This window comes from Glycine max, chromosome 6 (assembly GCF_000004515.6).
Source record: "Glycine max cultivar Williams 82 chromosome 6, Glycine_max_v4.0, whole genome shotgun sequence".
NCBI classification, from domain to species: Eukaryota; Viridiplantae; Streptophyta; class Magnoliopsida; order Fabales; family Fabaceae; genus Glycine; species Glycine max.
Window position 1 is genome coordinate 50322821 of NC_038242.2, and position 19633 is coordinate 50342453.

Genomic DNA, 19633 nt, shown 5'->3' on the forward strand with positions numbered 1-19633 from the left:
TGTTTGGGTAGTGGGTGCAAGGAATGTGTGCCTAGGTCTTCTTCTTTTAATACCATGGACACCTAACTTCAATCCTAATAAGCAAAAACAAACACATGCCTAATCTTGGGTAAGATTCCATGATCTTCCATAGAAGTATTGGCACCCTAAAATGTTATTTAAGATTGTTGGGGCTATAGGTAGTCCTATATCCTTGGATGAAGCTACACATAATCAGATGTTTGGTCATTTTGCTCGAATTCTTATTCATTTGACCTCATTATATTGGGAACTTACTAAAGGAGATACTAGCTGAAGAAGAATGTTTTGCTTCTTTATTGGGATAACTTATGAGAAATTGCCTTCTTTTTATTCTTTTTTGCTAGTCAATTGGTCATTCTTTATCCAAAAATTATAGGTTGGAAAATAGGCATGACAGATTTATGTGAGACGGTCAGAATTAGTTAGTTGAGAAGTCTTGTGCCTCAAGCCCATGAGGACATGAACAAGCTTATGACCTTTGTCACTCGAGAGCCAAAGAAAGGGATTTTGCTTTTTTATTGAGATAATCTATGAGAAGTTGTCTTCTGTTTTGAATGTTGATCGGTCATTCTTTATCTAGTTGCTCCAAAAATTATAGGTTGAACCAAATGAATAAGCATAAAGATTTTGCTCCTACATGAAAACAAAACCCATCATCTAGTCGTGACGAGCCTATGTGAGATGGTTAGGATCAATTAACGGAGGAGTCTACACGAAAATAAATCTTGAAGTCTCCTTCCTCTTCCTTTGAAGATTCCTAGTTCTCTATCAAAAAGCCTTATATATTGAACTCTCTTAAGCTTAAAATATCTTGTACTAAGTTGTAAATTCTTAGTGTAAACACTTGCACTTATTCTTGCACGTCCATCTTATAAGTAGATAATTAGTGAGCTTACCCTTATCCAATTTCTTAATGATCTTGGTAGAAAGAAGTTGTAAATACTTGGGTTGATTGCTTGGGGAGACAACTATGCAAACTACTTGGGACGGAGAAAGAAGTGGTTTGAAAAAGGATAGTGAAAACTTGTAACAATTATACTGAAACCTAGTGCTTAACCAAGAATTGGACACATTCTCTTTGGTACAGACGAATTAGTACAAAATCTATGTTTTTTATATTGTTTATGTATGTTACTAACCTTGTGTTTCAAACTTTTTGTTTATCCTATTTTTAACAAAGGTTTTATTACAAAGCTTTCTTACCAAGTGGATCATTTTCTAAATTTTTCTGATATTGTCTAATAAACAGACAAAGATTTAAAGTCATTCAAAAAGATTTTGTAAATTGTTTAAAATACAATTCAATTTTCCTTCTTGTGCTTGTTTATGTCTTACAAAGAATAATACAGTATAAATTGTATACAGAAGAATATCAATTGAATGTGTTTTACACAAACTACCATATAACTTAATTCCAAATAAATAATTGACTCGACAAATTGTAACCACATAGCACAAGCTCACAGGCCAGAGGTAAATGGCACGGTTGTAGAACCCAACCATGTTGGGCCAGCAAGGAGGCGTGTGACAGTAAACTGTGACGCTTCAGTTGGGCTAGTAATCACATGAAAACCAGGCCATTTTACTCTATTGGTTGTAGATGCTCTAGGCCCATAATTTTGATATTCTCCATAATAAACTGTGTCCTGAGCAAAATCAGAATCACCCCATGGAGACCAACCCAATGGGTTCACCAAGGTGTCCATGAACGTTTTCATGACCACCACTCTAGAGTATTGTTGCCAAGGCCTACCCAAGAAAGTGTTGTACTTGTCAACAACAGGCTTGAGATCAGGAGCTGCCCGAATTTGAGAGTTGTGGATTGAAATTCCAGTATTTTGAAATGGGTCACCTCGACCTTGGGCAGTGATCATGTTGGCTTGGCCTTCTAAGGGTCTTCTTGCGAAAATGTAACAATTTTGGAATACCACTGCAGCATTACCAAAGATGAAGTCAACTGTGCCATAGATGTAGCATTGGCGGTAAAATTGGCGTTGTGCATGAGCCATGAGGGTGTCTTGGTAGCCCATTATGCCACACCGGTAGAAGACGGAGAGGTCTGAGGCCGATCGGAGAGCCACAGCTTGACCCTTGTGAACACCAGCACTGTTTTGGAAGGTGATGTCGCGTGCAATAAAGTGGAGGCCGTCTATTCCTGAAATTGGATAGTTCAAGTGGTTTAGAAGTCAAGGAGAGTCATAAGGAACTTTTGGAAACTGAAATGTTAGAAACACTTCCTTCACACACAATTAGAGAATTAGAAAGAAATATATTAGCAACACCCTCAGTCACACTTGTCATTATTCAATGGGATGTACTATTCTGATTTTTTAGTATAAGCAAAAAAATAAAAACCAATTCACTTTTTAACTAATAAGAAAGTTAGTTAACAATATTTAATTATATTAATCTCAATTAAATAAATTAGTTACTTTCTTTAAATGTTTTTCATTGAAATTTGATATAAGAATAATGAATTATTGTAATCAAAATCCTTATTAAATAAATGATATTAATAAATGAGGTAAAATTATTGGAAATTTGTTTATATTCAAAACCAATTCTCCAGTTTTTTTTTCTTATATTTAAACCTGAGGTATACATCAATATAAATAAAAGGAGCAAGAAAGAGAAAGAATATGGATTATAACTTACCAGCAGTTGCAGAACTATAAGTAGTATAACCATCTTGAACACTTCTGGCACTGGTGATTATGGTATTTCTCAACCCATCACCAACCAGCATGATGTTATCATTGTGCAGAGCAACCTCAATATTCTCTCTATATACTCCTTTCTTGACATGTATCACAAATCTTGTTTTCTCTTTCCTCTTTGCCGCAGCATTGAGAGCATCTTGCACAGTCTTGAAATTCCCCGAACCATCTTTCGCCACAACAATACGTGCCTTTATCATTGAAGACTGCAACAGTTTCCTCTCATGCTTTGAAAACCACCTTGGAAACGCATCTCCTGGTTTTTCTTCCATGTGGTGATGATGATTCATGAAGTCCATGTTGATAGCCAAGCTGTTCCTTATCATCTCAGAAACATTGTTGTTGGGAACTTCGAAATCTTCAACAGCAAGTTCAACCGTGCCATCTTGACACGTTTGAATGTTTGTGAGAGAAGTGCTGAGCCATGTTTGTGCATCAACTGATGAACAGTTTTGCTTCCCATGAAAGCACTCAAGGGTGCGGTTGAGGTGGAAGATGGTTTTTCCATAGAGCTTCAAACAATCTTCATTCACGGTTCTGTGGTTCTTTGTTGCCATGCTGTTTTGGTGAGATTCATGTGCTTCTTTTTGCATGATGAGGGCTTGGTTTAAGGCATGTTGAAGAAGCATTTCCCGGAAGACAGTTTTGTGCTTGATTTGGAAATGATGGCTCTTCATTTGAGTAATGGTGTAGTGTTTGCATGGCACAGGGTGTGGGGTTAGGTTGCACCACCAATCTATGTTGCTGGATGGAGCTGGTCCACTACTTGACGAGACTATTGAGAAAACTGAAGATAAAAATAAGAGTGTGAGGAATGTTTTTCCAATAAGGGTTTCCATTTTAAGTGAAGAATAAAAGTAAGATTAAGAAGACTGAAGAAATTATCAATGAGAGTTGTAAGTTGCACTTGCACCACAAATAATTAATGTTTGATCAATGTTTTTGGTTTGTAATGCTTTCTGTGATGAGATGTTACATATATATATATTTCTTAGGTGGATGTGGAGTGTAGAAGGGGTAAACGTGTGGGCTGAATTCAAATGATAATGAAGAATGACACAGATACAAACTGTGAATTCATTTGCAAGAAAAGATGAAAGGAATAAAATCTTATCAGGTAGGAAAATTAATACTTTTATTTTCTAATTGCTTGAATTAGTATAGTTAGGGCTTGCTTAATATCACATAGAGGGTAGAAGTCTCTAATTGTGATAGCAAGAAAAACAAGTGTCGTGTGATCTTTCCAGAGCGACATCTCTGAAGCTTACTTATTAATGTACTCATGACGGCTATTACAATAGAAACATACAATTAAACTATGGTTTTTTAGGATAATAAGGTTGAGTTCGCCTGAAGTTGTATGCTATATATCCATATTCATGCACGATGCGGCGAAAGAAAATTGATATATTATCCATTTTGAGTGGACTTCTTCAAGCTAGCTAGGAGAAGGAGTAGTTTCTTTGAACGTAGTAATCATTTTCACTTGGTGGGCGTTTGTCCTCGTATGCGTTATGTTCAAGCATATATATTTCTATGATTTTAGGGTAACCCATGTGCAGTAGTTTGAGGAATCAGCAAAATTAAGTAGGAAAACTATGAGCAATTTTGACAAAACATTATATATATATATATATATATATATATATATATATATATATATATATATATATATATATATATATATATATATATATATATATATATATATATATATATATATATATATATATATATATATATATATATATATATATATATAATGATGTGTAAACGCGTTCATGGATGTAATTGGTTTCATTTAAATTTTTTAATGATTTTGGTTGGTAGCTTTCTTACTTTTTATTTTCTCCCTTAGTCGTCCAATCATCACCAATAGCGGAGCAAAAGCGCTTAATTTAATTGGATGTTTTGAAGATGGAAAATAATGTATGGCCATACCATGCTATAGTAGACATCCAGAGAGGACGAGATACAGGAGAAGAGAAGTGTAGTTATCATATTAAGGTGATAAATAAGTGTTGAAAAGAGACATAAATGATAGATATGTTAACATGAAGTATTTACATAATTAAAACTATGGTCTGTTTTAAATTATGAATGATTTGACCTGTTAAAGATATATAGGATTAATTTGTATGACAATAATTTTGTAGCCGAATCATTATAATAATTAGGATCTTTTAAATTTATTATTGTTTGTATATCTTGTCATTGTATAATATTAATTTACAATAGTATATAATATTATATAATAATCGATCAGATAATTAAATTTTAAATTTATAAAGTATATTAATGATAAAATTGTCAAAGAATAATCTGTCGGCAATATATAAAATAACAGTGGTAATTTATTGACAGATACGACATCAGTAATTCGTTGATCATTATCGACGGATATCTAATGATCATTATCGCGATCAGAACAAATTAACCATTGTCGATGGATTATTCGTGGGTAATTTTATTGACTGAGTTTTTTTCCTATGACCAAACTACCAACAAATTTGGGTTTGTCGAAAATTCATATTTACCGATGGGGATTTTCATACTTACCAATGAATTTTGGTCATCGAAAATCGGCATTTTCTTGTAATTAATGATCATTTAGTCATATAAATGATTGAGAATTCATTAAGCGATAAAAATAATGTTGGTGACATGAAAGTGGTAACTTAATGAGTTCTTATTTTTTTTATTAATTCCATTCCGACATCTTCCATATTTTTAATTGTCATTAACATTGATTCGTATAACTTAATGAGTTCTTTTTCATTCCATTCCCATCGTCCTTGATCAAGCGTTGACATCTTTCCTATATCTAATTGTCATAAACATTTAGAGCTAAAATTTGTTTTTTAGGTGTTCTGAAGCTTGATCTTGTTTTTGGAATGAGCTCATCATGAACAAGGTGAAAATAAGCATGCTCTAAACGATATGCAGTAGAAAAAATATATTGTGAAAAATATTATTCATCTATCCCTAGTAAATTTCTTATGCAACATGTTGTTTAGTACTTCTCACTACCTTCCTTATAATAAGATCATTCTCTTTCTTAGTAAGTTAATCCAGAAAAAAGGAATCCTATGAAGAGCTACGAGGATATATAACATCCCGACGAATTACACAAGAAAAAAGGAATCCAAAAGTTGTGCAAGTATAAGATGGTACAATTGATGATAACTTAAAACAAATTAACTAATACTATTTATATCAATAAGATGTATTTATTTTTCAATAGCCTATCACTTATGAACTCCACAACTCAACATGCTTACCCTAAAGTAGTTATGAGATGAGTGAAATTTTGAGAAGTTTCCTAGAAAGCGTGTGAGTGGAAATAAAACACACTAAAAAGTCTTGTGTTGGTTTGTGGAAATAGTCATTGATTCTAAAAGCTATTAAGGGTGATTGTCAAGGTCTCAAAAAATACCTATGAAAAATTCTAACCAACGAAGAGTTGAATGAAATGTCACTACGTGAAATGTCAGTGTGTGATTGTCGAGAAGTCAACAATCAAAGACGTTACAAGATAGATGAAACACTCTAACGTCATCGCTCTGTCACCATTGGTCTGCATCTTATCAACAATTTTGACTGTGATGATTTCTTAGTTCTTTATACTTTGTCAAGCAAGGTAGATGATAATATATTTTTTATTAACTTGATGCATTTGCATTCAACTATTATTGTTCGGGACTATTCAAAAGCAAATGTATGACTTTAATTTCAAAACTTCTCAGTTCTCAGAATTGTTATTGTTAGTTTTAGTATATTAATTATTAATGTGTTATCTAGGGTAGAATAAAATATGTTCATGTGTAAAATTAATTGCTTAGATTGTCGTTTGGGTAGAAGGTTTAATTTGAAGAGGGAGAACACATGTTCTAAATAGAGACTATTCTTTGGGAGGAGGGGTATGTTGTTCTATGTTTGTCATTTTATAAGCTTTTTGTTTGGCTTGATTTTGATCATTGTATATATTTCAATACCCCATATAATACTTTTTCCTAAATTCAAAAAACTCTGTCGGATATTTTTTAATTTATACATTACTTAAATTCAAAAATGTATATATTCTATTGACGTAATAATTTTAGCTATGTCACTAGCTTACAAGATAGTTTGATAAAAAAAAATTGACTTATTTTTAACCATTAGCTAATTGTATATTACTTTCCACTTTTACTTGTTTTTTTTTCTTTTTGTAAAACAACGGTGTAAACAAGAATTAAGAAAAATGACCTGCATCAAAGGGGGACGCATGTGTTAATTTGCAGCAATCATATTGACTTTCTTTTTAAGAACATTTTTGGGCACTTTGATATATATTATATTATACCCTTAGCTGACAAAGCTAAATCATAGGTAAAAAAAAAAACAAAGGCTTAATTACAAAAAGTCTTCTTCTATTTTTTCATTTCACTAAATTGATCTTCTTATTTTTTAATTCACTATCGAAATCATCTTATTTTTCCAAATTAACTATCTAAGTCCTCAGAAGAAAAATTAAACAGTGACTGTTAGCTTAAAATGTTGATTGTCGCGTGTCTGCATACCATTGGTCGTTTAAGAGATATTTCTAATTTATCCTAATCAATAATTTGGTAACTAACAACTATCTCAAACTTTCAGTTATCTTAAAACGTTCTTCTTTCTCAATGTGGCACTAATGCTATCCAACAACCTTCTAAACAATGTCATCCACCTCCGACTATGCTGCTCCTCCTCCCTTTTTTCTCCTTCCTCCACCCCAACGGGCAAATGCCTCCGTCGAGACTCCATTAACTCCTGCTTCTCCAGGTTCGAAGTCAAACGCATGCATTCATGTTTGTTGTTCCGTTGTTGATGAGTTTGGTGGAAAGGCTTTGTGTCCTCCACTAGGAGAATGTCCTCTAGATCCACGCGGTAGCGATAGAGAGGACACATGGAATTCGCATCCAGCCATGTGTCCACACACTTCATGTGGAGCACCCGCTTGATTTTTAGCAACAACTAGAGAACCTCCGTGGCCTCGAACTTGTTCAGGCTCACCGCGCAATCGAGTCCTTCCTTTTGCCCCTGCAGCACTCCAAATATGAAGATTGATAATGATTCCACCACAGACTGATCAATGCCGAAGTTTTTCCTTCCGGCAAACAACGCTACCATCCACGGAGTCGAGTTTCCACCTCTGCCATATGTGATGTTGTCGTTGCAATGTTTGATGTAGAGGAGGAGGAGCAGTGTAAGGGAGATTATGGTTGTCAAAACGCACACCATCATCGCTATGCCTGGTCTGAACAGCGGTGATGAGTTGTTGTTTTTGAGATAATTGTTAGTTACCTAATTACTCATGAGGGTAAATTGAAAATACCTCTTAAACAATTAATTATATACAAATACATGACAATCATCGTTTTAAGTTAATAGTTAACGTTTAGTTTTTTCTCTGTGGACTTAGATAATGAATTTGGAAAAATAGAAAGATTCTGATAGTAAATTAAAAAAAAAATAAGAGAATCGATTTAGTGAAATAAAATAAATAAAAAAACTTTTTTTACAATTAAGCAAAAATCAAATTTATAATTGAGGCCCGATCACGGATCACCAGCACTTAAATTCTTTATATAAAAAAAACACATACTATTTTATCAACACCGAAAAGTATGTAGCAGTCAAAAATCTCATAGAAGTATATATTGTCAATAGGGTTTGCGTGGAATTTTAATCTGTTTTATTTTTTAGGGTACGTAATCCCAGCTTTTAAATTTCGTATACAGTATTTATTATAATTATCATTTTAGCTAGACTGATTTTTTTTATTATTCAATAGAATTAAAAAAGAGTTGACTATTGACATAGAAGTCCCAAAGCACAACTTATCATCACACAAGTGTCTTTGCTCATCATCTCGTCACCCTCCATGTAGCTGCCTTGTTGACACAATTATTATTAACATAGAAAATTTGTGATCTCAAGCCTTAATCTCCTATCTTTGTGCAGCGTTTGACGCAGGCCAACGTGAAATGCCTGCACGTTCATTGAGGTTAATTAGATTATAGACTTTTGAAGCTCTGTATTTCATACGTGTCGTGTAAATGTTGGAAGCTTATCTGTCCCGTTCTGCCTTTCAAATGCCGGCGTGTATATCTCTTTCAGATGAGTTATGATGTTACAAAATATATTTGCATAACTCTCACCAAAAAACAAAATTTGCATAAGGAAAATGCTTTTTTTTTCTTCCATTCTAATTGTTATATTGTTTTTACACAAGCTAGTTAGATGTCTCAAAAATCACAGGGAAAAGTGAAACTGCTAACTGTTACTTAGAAATTAATTATCACTGACTATAGAGTACTACTTAACAGATTAGTAATGTTATACCAATTTACTAGTTTATGGCAAAACATTTTGAGTTCGTTAATTAAAATATTGATTAATAAGGCATTGTAAATAGGAATAGAATACTATTGTGCGAATTTTTTCCCCATCAATTTAAAAGAAACACCTGTTTCCAAATTCAGTTGATTGTGTTTGTTATTGAGAGCAAAGTGATGGCTCTATACGATAATAATAAAAAAAACAAATTAAAAAATTGATGGGTCTATTAATATCTTACAAGTCTGAGAGATTACCGGTATAATATTAAGGATTGTATTTCATTTAAATATTATAGTTACACTTTGTTTCTGAAATTAACAATTTTATAGTAGAATAATCATGACTACATTATTATTATGATGATTCAATTATGAGTAGTGATTATTCAAATTATACTATAAACGCTATTTGACAGTTCAGATTTTTTTTTTTTGGTTCTAGTCAGATATTATCTAATCAAACGTTTAGAGTTTACTAAATAATGTATATATATCAACGGTATAAACTATAAAGATATTTATATGGTTATCTAATTATAAATTATTGTGTATGATAAAAAAATTTAATAATTAATTTAAAAATCATCTTTATTATATTTTTTATTAATTATTGATACAATTTCTTTTACACTGAGAGTATATAAAAATAATAATTTCTTAATTAAAAAACTAACTGGAATTAATTGAAGTACAATTCATGTATTCCGGCACATTCTCTTAAGTTGCACTTTTATTAGTGAGGGACGTGGCTTAAAACATTCACGGAATACACCTATAAATCGTGCAAATCAAGGTCTCTATAGAACATGAAAACATAGAAGAAATAGAAAGAGCTGAGATCTAGAAATGGAAACCAATTACACTTTGAAGCTAGCTTCCTACAAAGTTCTCACAATTGTTGCATTCATCCTTCTAGCCATCTCTAACATCATTTCAGCTTGTGACAATTCTACCATCCCCACAAATTCCACCCAAACCAAGAATGATTACGCTGCCACCAATTACCGAAACAAAACCATTATTCCATCCAAATCCAATTACACTCAAACCTTCAAAAACTACATTAAAACCTCTTGCAATTTCACCACATATCCATCAATATGCTACAAAACTCTATCCCCCTATGCTACAAAAATTGAAGCAGATCCTCTCAAGCTATGCAATGTGTCTCTCTCCCTAGCTTTAAAGGCAGCCAAGAGTGCATCCTCCGCCATATCAAAGATTCTGAAGAAAAACAATTTGACAGAAATTGCAGAACAAGTGGTGCAAGATTGTTTTGGCAATGTGAAGGATTCCATTGGTGAACTCAAAGATTCCCTTGATGCCATGGGGGATTTGGGTGGTGTTGATAGAAAGTTTCAGATTAGCAACGTACAGACATGGGTGAGTGCCTCTATTACCAATGATCAAACTTGCTCAGATGGGTTTGATGAGATGAACGTGGATTCCACTTTGACGGACAAAATGAGAAAGATTGTTTTGGATGTGGCAAGGAAGACTAGCAATGCTTTGTATTTCATCAACAACAATGCATACTAATTAATAATAAGAGGCTTATCTTTCCTTTTTTATTTTGTTTAAAAAGGGTTTTCTTTTGGCTTTGGTATGTAATTGGCTTAATTATGATGTGTTGATTGTATTTAAAATGGTTTGAGATCAAGTTGCTTTAAAATTTATGTGCACAATGTATGGTCATTTTCCTCTCTGAACCCAGCACTTAAGCCTGTGACAGGTCCTATGTGGTGCGAAGAAAGGAATACCGGAAGTGGCAAGTGTGAAAATTAATGGCTATATTTATTTACAATCCAAATTTAATAGAATTTGTAACCTTTTGATAAAACTTAGTCGATTTTGGGTTTAAACTTATCTCAACTTTACTAAACTAGCATGTAAAATTTGGGTTTAGACTCAGTTATATTAAATCCGCTTGTGAGATAAAAAATTTCTCTTATTTATAAACATTAATTTAACTTATCACTAGTCCATATAGGATCTATAACATATCTTTTGATATGATGCAAAGGTAGCCTTCAGAGCTGAACATCTTAAGTTTGAAATATACAAGACTAGATATTTATAAATGATCTCATAATAATCCAAAAGCCGATGACTCGATTGGCCTAATACTGCTCATTATAATAATCTTTGATACCATATTAATAACATTCTGATTTATGTTTAATTCAACTTCATAAAATCAACTGTGAGGATTATTCTCACTTGAGCTATGAGAAAAAAATTAGAGGAACCAAGATAGTAAAAATTATAGTGTATAAATAAAATGTAATAGTTTTGATAATATTTTTTTTTTAACTGCAATAAAATTGGAGTGTAAAATATCTACATAAAAACTCACAAGAAAAATTTGCATGTTCAAGTCTATTATATAAACTTTCCTGTGTCAAAATGAAGATATAAAAGTTATAGAAAAAATGAGTTTGAAAAAAGAAAAAAAAAGTGGTTTTATATTATGGAAAACAAATAATTAATGAAATAGTTAATGTATCAAAAAAGGTGCTAGTAAGTTAGCCATAAGGGCTGATGTTATTAAACACCAAAATATAATAATAATAATAATAATAATAATAATAATAATAATAATAATAATAATAATAATAATAATAATAATAATGATGATGATGATGATGATGATGATGATGATGATAAAGAAAATGATGACAAATAAAATATTTTTTATGTTTTTTTATAAATTAAAATTATTGTTTCTCTTTCAATGATTGTTTAGTGAACATTTGGAAAATTATTTTAAACTAAATTATTTTTTGTTAAAATTAATTTTGAAGTGATCTAATTTATATTTAAATATTTAGATATTTATATTTAAAAATAAGTTAGAACTTAAAATAATTTTTTTCTTCAAACAAAATCCACCTAAATTTATCCAAGTTCAAGATTAATTTTAAATTTAGAATCAAATACTTAATATAATAAAATTATAAAAATTCTTACTAATGACAATTACACACACATTGTGTTAAAAGTTTGGATGACCATGGCTTTCCTATTTCATTATGATGTTCGGTTAATGGTTATCACATATTCATATACTTTATTAATTTAATTCTTTCATTAGTCGATATGAAATTATGCATATATATCTTCATGTCGAATGCCAAGGACTCGGCATCTCGCACGAGCATAAAATTTAGAGGACTAGATATTTGTTGATAATCTAATAATGGGTCGATTTAATAGAAATTGTTTTTTTTTTCAGCAACAGATTTAAAAAAAAAAATTGTAACCTTTAGATAAAGTCAACTATGATCACATTCTTGTGTCTGCCATTGAATCAACGAAGAAAGCTTCTAAGCTAAAGTAGTTAGATAATGGAGTCCTATACTTTTGGTAGAAGCATAGTCAACTCCAATAAAACTATTGGAATGCCTGCATAGTATTAGTGGAGGTTTGAAGCTCCTTAAGGGCTCATTCTTCAACCGCCACGCAGTTAGAAACTCGGACTGGGGTCCTTTCCTCAGTGTGTTTGCACTACTGGAAGCTTACGGTTTTAATCACTTCCCTACAAGGGTTTTTTTCACCATTCCCTCATGCATTTGTCCGTAACATTTCAATATTGGTCAACCAAAAATATTTAGCCTTGGAAGCTAATCCTTACTATATTCATAGGGCATTCCATATGCACATGTATATATGCCACTTGGGTTGGTAAGCTAGTAAAACGTTAGGCTATAGCCTCTAGGAAACTGTCACCATCTATAAGATGTAGCACTCTACTTTATCCAGCAGCAACACGATTTTATACTAATGGAACTTTGGAAGTGTAAAACCTTTATTAGTAATTTTGTAAATGACAGGCAATAATATAGAATTAAAAAATAGTGAATGGATAGACATACAATCAGTGAATTATGAGACCTTTTATCAAATCAGGTGATTTCGTAAAACTATATACCAAACTAGATTTCAAAAATCATTTTTATTGATGTCAAAAGTAAAAATCACACATCTTTAATAAATAATTTTTTAAATCACCTATTTTAGTAAAAAAAAAAAGTCGAATTCTGATATGATGCAAAAGCTCATTATCTTCAACATGATCTCCATTTTATGAGGAAGGATGTCAATACTAGATGACAGGTTATATAGATGTCCAATGTTTGGAGCATTTGTCTGCTAAGAAATAATGTTATTTTCAATGAAGCTCAAGTTGATGAAGTGTCGTGGGACCAAATTAAGGTAAGGGCTTGGTTGTGTTTATCTGATAAAAGAAAGATGAAGCATTGCTCACTAGCTGATTGGACAACCATGCAACCCGTTGGAGTGACTTAGGATAGGACTGATTTAATCATGAAGATACTGCTGTTGAGAGTGCTTCTAATACAATTGGTGTTTCGATTTCATTTGTTTGTGAATGCCAGTTAAAGGGAGGTGGAATATTGGTTTAGAGTATGTTCATGTGGGGGAATTGAATTTGTTTAGAAACATGGTGGGTGGAACAGAGTTGAAGTTGGAGTCTCCATTTTGTTCCAATTGTTTCTTTGCATGTTTTTTCGAAAGGTAATTGTTTCTTTGCATTGTATTGATTCTTGTATTGGGTTAGGAACTCTGTTCATGCTCCATTTTCTGATGCTTGTAATTACTGGGTACTTCTTGTACCCATTCTATAAAATTTTATTTGCATATCCAAAAAAAAGTGTTAATTTGTTTGAATGTGCTTTTCTCATAGAATGGACATTGTTAAAAATAAGTATTTTTTTCTCCCATTTGTCTTGGTTCTGAATAAGATTCCAAAAAAATAAATGGAATACCTTTTTAGCAAGAATTTTGTATTTATGAAAAAAGAGAATTTTTAAAATATGAAAAAAGATGCTCTGTTTTTTTTAGAAAAAAATACTTTTCAATTTTTTAGAAAAAAATATACAAACACGAACTAACTATTTTTTTTCAATCTTTTAAAAAAGAAAACATAAAAAAGAACCTGTATTGAAAGTTCTTCCTGATCGAAACTTGGCCTGGAGTATAGTTTAAAAATTGCCTTTGATTATAGAAAAACTATGTCTAACTAATTGGTTAAATAATTAATTAATTGGTTAATAATTTATTCGCTAATTTGCCTGTTCTTTATTATAGCTTAATTATTTTTTCATCTCTTTGTTTATTTATTTTGTTTAATTTCATACCACTATTAATAAATGATTTAATTCAGATAAAAACAACAACTGGATAATATATAAATATATATTTAATTTGATCCCTTAATTTTACATTGACAAAATTTGGTACCGTCCATCCAAATCGATTTGACGCCATTACTGTTTATGATTAAAAACAAGTTTAAACCACCATAATTAGTGGCGGATTTTAAATGGCCACTATTTAAATTTTAACTAATAAAACATTTAAAATTATAGAAATATTAAGTTGGTTGACTTATACGCTATTATACATTCACATACCATGCACGATTTATAATAAATTTGATGATTTTTATATTACCAATAATACATGTTCATTAAATTTTTCTATTGATAAAACATTATTGTATAAATAATTTATAAATATTTTACGGTACTAATATTAGTTCAAAATTAATTAATAAAAACAAGTAAGAAAACTAAAAAAATATCCCTTAAATATATCTGTAATTAATTAAATTCAAAAGATATTAATTTAATTAGATATAAATTATATATAATGTTTATTTCTAATATAAAAGAAACGTGACTAAATGATTAAAAGAATGAATACAAACATTATCTTATTTTTATTCTTTTTTCTTAGTGAAAGATTATGGTGTCCTTCGATCCAGTGAATCAAAAATTAAACTTAGGCCCAAAAGAATTTTAGACAGATAAAATTGAACATGAATTTTTTGTTTTTGTTCCATCATATGTGAACGTGACATGGTCTTAGACCATTTTGCTAACCCTATAGTCTAAAAATAAAATTTTAAATTCATAATACAGAAATCCTAGCTAATATATGTAAATATTTTTGTATTCATAATGATAAATTAGATTTATATAGAGAGGAAAGAAGTCACTTTGTCCTTAATAAGAGTGAGCATCAACCCGTGGAACAAGGAGAATGTGGAATTCTAGTCCCCAATTAGTTTTATTTTATCATCAACCCGAAGTGAGCATGCATGCTTGGCCATAGCTGAAATATATGTTGAAGATCGCATGCATGCGTGTTAATTCAACACGATAACAACACTCACACATATACTGGGGATTAGATCTAGGTAAATCACTTATTTATGATTAGATTGTTATGGAATTGGTAATAATTAAATTTAAATGATGATCTTAACAAATTATGTGAAAAATAATTTTATAAAACTGGCCAACCTACCTTTCATTTAAATCTTTTGATATCTGTACTAAAAAAATATTTTGATATGTCTATAAAAATATAAATACAAAATTTAATTATGATATTATCTTTTTTAAATTTATTATTAAAACTGAAATTCATATATGAATACTAATTTTGAGTAAGATTAGCGTCGAAGAAATTAGACCAAATTAAACGAACTGTTTTGTTTACAAAATAAAAAATAAAAACAAACAAACAAAGTGCATGTTTGGTTTAAAGCTTAGAAAATTCACACACCAAGTAATAACAAATGGATTAAGTTGATCCATGATTTTATAATTTCAAATATCATTTTACCATTTTTTATTTTAAAGAGCAATTGAATCAACTATTGCAATTTTAATATAAATACTAAATTAATTAATAATTTATAATTTTAGAGACTAATTTAAAATTTTATTAATTTTAGACACTAATTTGGCTAAATATTAAAGTTCAGTCAAAAAGTTAGCATGACACATTCTTTATTATTTCCACCCTTAAGTAAAATTGTGGCAAAAATATTTGTGGATATGGGACAACGATATATTACAGTAGGAGAAATACTTTATAGATGTATTTGCATATCAAAAGTGATGTACCAATTTTTAAATAAAAAAACGCATATCTGATCTGTTGCTGATGCGCGCTAGTGATAGTTAATGAATTATATTCCAAAAGGCAAAAATTTAGAGAATTAAGTATATCTTAGTTATCACCTGCAAAAGAACAAAACAAAACGAAAATGCATTTGGATTTTTTCGACAATAATAATAAAAGAACCATGCAGTATATATGGGACAAACAAAACAAAGATTCCAAGTTAGGCATTGATCGAAAGGTGGAAATTTGGACTTACCCCTAACCTTAAGAGTACGGGTAGGGCCATTATCATTATCAATAAGGTCTCTCACAATATTAAAAGTTTTCAGTTTCCATTTAACATAGAGACTTTGAATTTTAGCCTGCCCATCTTTAATTTCTTCATTACCTAAAGTGAACTGAACGTAAGGGACACCTTATTTTCTGCAATAATAGACTTGCGTCTCAAGTGGTGGATGGGCACAATTACTTACTTTCCTAAAGTTCCAATAAATTAATCGATCTGTACCTAGGGTTCTGGGACCCATAACAAGAAAAAGATCAAAAAAATTAGGGTAGAAGTCCGAAATTTCGGTACATTATCTTCAAAAGTTCCATCCTCCTATGTCCTGCCGTGTCACAAACTTTTGCAACAAGGTCCATGTATCTTTACAGGAAAATTTATAATACTCATGTAGAAAAATAATTTAGTTTTAGTCAAGTATATATATATTATATTTCATAACATTTTTTTCTTTTTGGTATTTAATTTAGTCAAATATTTATGGTTTGAATTTAAAATTTCTAATTAAATTAAAACAATTATAATTTATTCTATACTAATTGATCCACATGTTTTATAGTCTATCGTATGATAATTTAAATGAATCAAATCGATTTAGTAAATGTAAATTATTTTATCAGTGGTAAAATTAAATATATTTAAAAAGATAGTAAATTATAATTATAATAGTGGTAAGTTGTCAAAATAGTATTAAAAATAATATAATTGTTAGAAGATTATTTTGATATTAGTGATTTACAAATATCTGATTATGCTTAATGTCAAGATTAAAAATAAAATTAACTTAATTGTTAAAGGATTGTGTTGACATTAGGGATTTATCAATAACTGCCTATTGTTGGTTAAATAAATTAATTTGACAAATGGTGAGGGAAAAAAAGGAAGGAAAATAAAACTAAAAAAATAAACAAGGAACTATTGGAAATTGGACTCCCATAATATCAGCCTAGAAATTAGAAGCAAGGGCAACTAATTAAAGGGTCAATTATATTGTAATATTAGTACAATGATATATCATATTCACAGATTCATCTTAGCAATTGTAACAGTCCATTCCTTCTTGACAAGCTGAGAATTGGTCGCATTGATGGTGACATAATAATGCTACATGGAAAATGAGACTGTTGATTGATCAACTCCAAAGAATCTGATAAATTTGTCCTGCACAGCGTGTTTGACTCCCACACACCACAAAAGAGTTCAACTCCTTTCATCATAGCCAGAAAGCAACACCATGTGAAGGTTATCAGTAATGCCTTGATGGCCATGAAACCCTTTGACCTATTTGGCATTGATCCTGCACACCAGTACCAAGCTATACTTGGATTTCCAAAATGATTGAATAATGAGCTTTCTACATTCAAAACAGCTGTCAGTTGAATAAATTTGAGTATTGATTAAAAGACAATAATAATAATAATTAAAAAAGAAAAAAATTAACTTGATTTAATTTAAAAGTTAAAAAAGGATACGTGTTACTGTAATACTATAGCCATAGGATTTTATTTTTTTATAAGAAAATATATTGTGACTAAAATATAGAAAATATGGCACTATTGTCCAAGTCAATTGCAACTATAACTAAAACGTATTTAAATTTTTTAAATATTTTTATTTCTTTAGATGATAAAAATATATTTTTATTTTCTTTTTATATAAAAAAGAATAATAGATGCTCACTAAAGATGCCGGGATTTCAAAAAAAATACAATTGTGACCTAGGTGGTTTCTAAGCTCGACCTTTTTTACATATCAAAATAAATATTTTTAAAGTGTATTGATTTCACTCACATGCATCTTATGAAACAAGATCCCTTATCTCAAAATTATTTCAGGCCATACACATTTAATCTTAAAATTCTTTAGCAATGAAAAAAAATACATATCTGATTAGTATAAATTATATTAATAAATTCTTTTAAGTCATTTCTAGCTATACAATTTCAGCCTCTCATTTTAGGTGTATTCAATTTATTTATGAAGCTTTGGCCTTCTAACAATTGCTTTTTATACGTGTCTTGTCTCTTTCACACTAATAATTAGTCTTTGCTCCTGTCAGCACATAAGATGTTACTATGATTACAAAATAAAATTTTGAAGTATTTTTTAATGAATTACAACTACAAATTAAAATTAAGTATTTACAACTTCAATTCTATATTTTGTTTAATTAAATAATAATGATATTTTGAAGAAGAAGAAAAACATAAATATATGGAGATCAAGAGAGAAACACATCTTACAACATGGATAAGTATAGATCCACATTCGACAATGGTTATTCATGCGAATCACGGACTCACAATGGCTCATTTAGACTAAGCTGTCTGAATGTCCCACAAGTAATTTTAAATCCATTTTTATGCTCCATATTCAAGCACACAGTTTTTTACTACTCTGACTTCTTTGTCACACAGTTGGCTTTGCTATCCAAACTCCAAGTAGAACAGAAAAAGAAAATGAAAGAATTTTGAACCAGTTGGCAATAACTCAAAATGTTTACAAAAGAAATAATTTGAAAGACCAAATGAAAACCACCACCGTTGGTTGCAACACTTATCTATACTATAGTGTAAAGGAAATTTTCTGGGCTAGTACGTTATTTGTTTTTCTTTTTTATGTAAAACAAACACCATTAGTGATTATTTAAATTATTTTAAAATTAAATAAAATATTGAACCTCCATCTTGATGATTTAAGCAAGATCAAACTAAATAACTTAAGAAGAAACGATAGAACGGGGTGGTTTATATTTATATTTAATTAGAATAAGTTTATCATGTGTACTTTTTTATTTACGTAAACTTTTAAATATAAATTAACTAAAATGTATTTAAATTTAAATAAACAGATAAGTAAATAAGTTATAAAATGTGTAAGTGAAAAATATAAGTAAGCTCAAGGTTAGGAACAAAAGAATAAGTTTATAAAAAATAAAAGAAAAAGTTGAAAAATAATTATAAATTTAAATTTTTAATACATATATAAAAAACTATTTAATGACAAATTATTTGTATTAATTATTTGAGTTTATTTTTATTATATAGAAACGATAAAAAAAAATTATATATATTTCATAGAGATTTAACTTCTCTAAAAAAATTATATACAGAAACGAAAAATTGTTGATATATTTCAACGTACGTACGTATACATATTTTAATATCCACATACATACAAGATTTATTTTAATTTTTTCATATAAAGTGATTGCTGAGTTTTAAATACCAGAGTATTCTATTGATTAACACACACGTAATGTACGGCAATACATTTAGTAATAATTAAGTTTTTAGCTATTCGGCATT

The 19633-nt window shown here is 30.1% G+C and overlaps 2 protein-coding genes across 2 annotated transcripts; one reads left to right on the forward strand and one right to left on the reverse strand.

Moving 5' to 3' along the window:
- Nucleotides 1-1312: 1312 nt before the first annotated feature.
- Nucleotides 1313-3692, reverse strand: LOC100800413 (pectinesterase). The gene is made up of 2 exons (XM_003536982.3): nucleotides 2677-3692; nucleotides 1313-2176 (listed from the first exon to the last, which is right to left on the reverse strand). Exons 1-2 carry the CDS (start codon nucleotides 3575-3577, stop codon nucleotides 1482-1484), a joined length of 1596 nt encoding a protein of 531 aa, XP_003537030.1. The 5' UTR covers nucleotides 3578-3692; the 3' UTR covers nucleotides 1313-1481.
- Nucleotides 3693-9909: 6217 nt separating this feature from the next.
- On the forward strand, nucleotides 9910-10886 carry LOC100527823 (plant invertase/pectin methylesterase inhibitor superfamily protein). The gene has a single exon (NM_001251056.3). It carries the CDS (start codon nucleotides 9950-9952, stop codon nucleotides 10640-10642), a length of 693 nt encoding a protein of 230 aa, NP_001237985.1. The 5' UTR covers nucleotides 9910-9949; the 3' UTR covers nucleotides 10643-10886.
- The last annotated feature ends 8747 nt before the right edge of the window (nucleotides 10887-19633 follow it).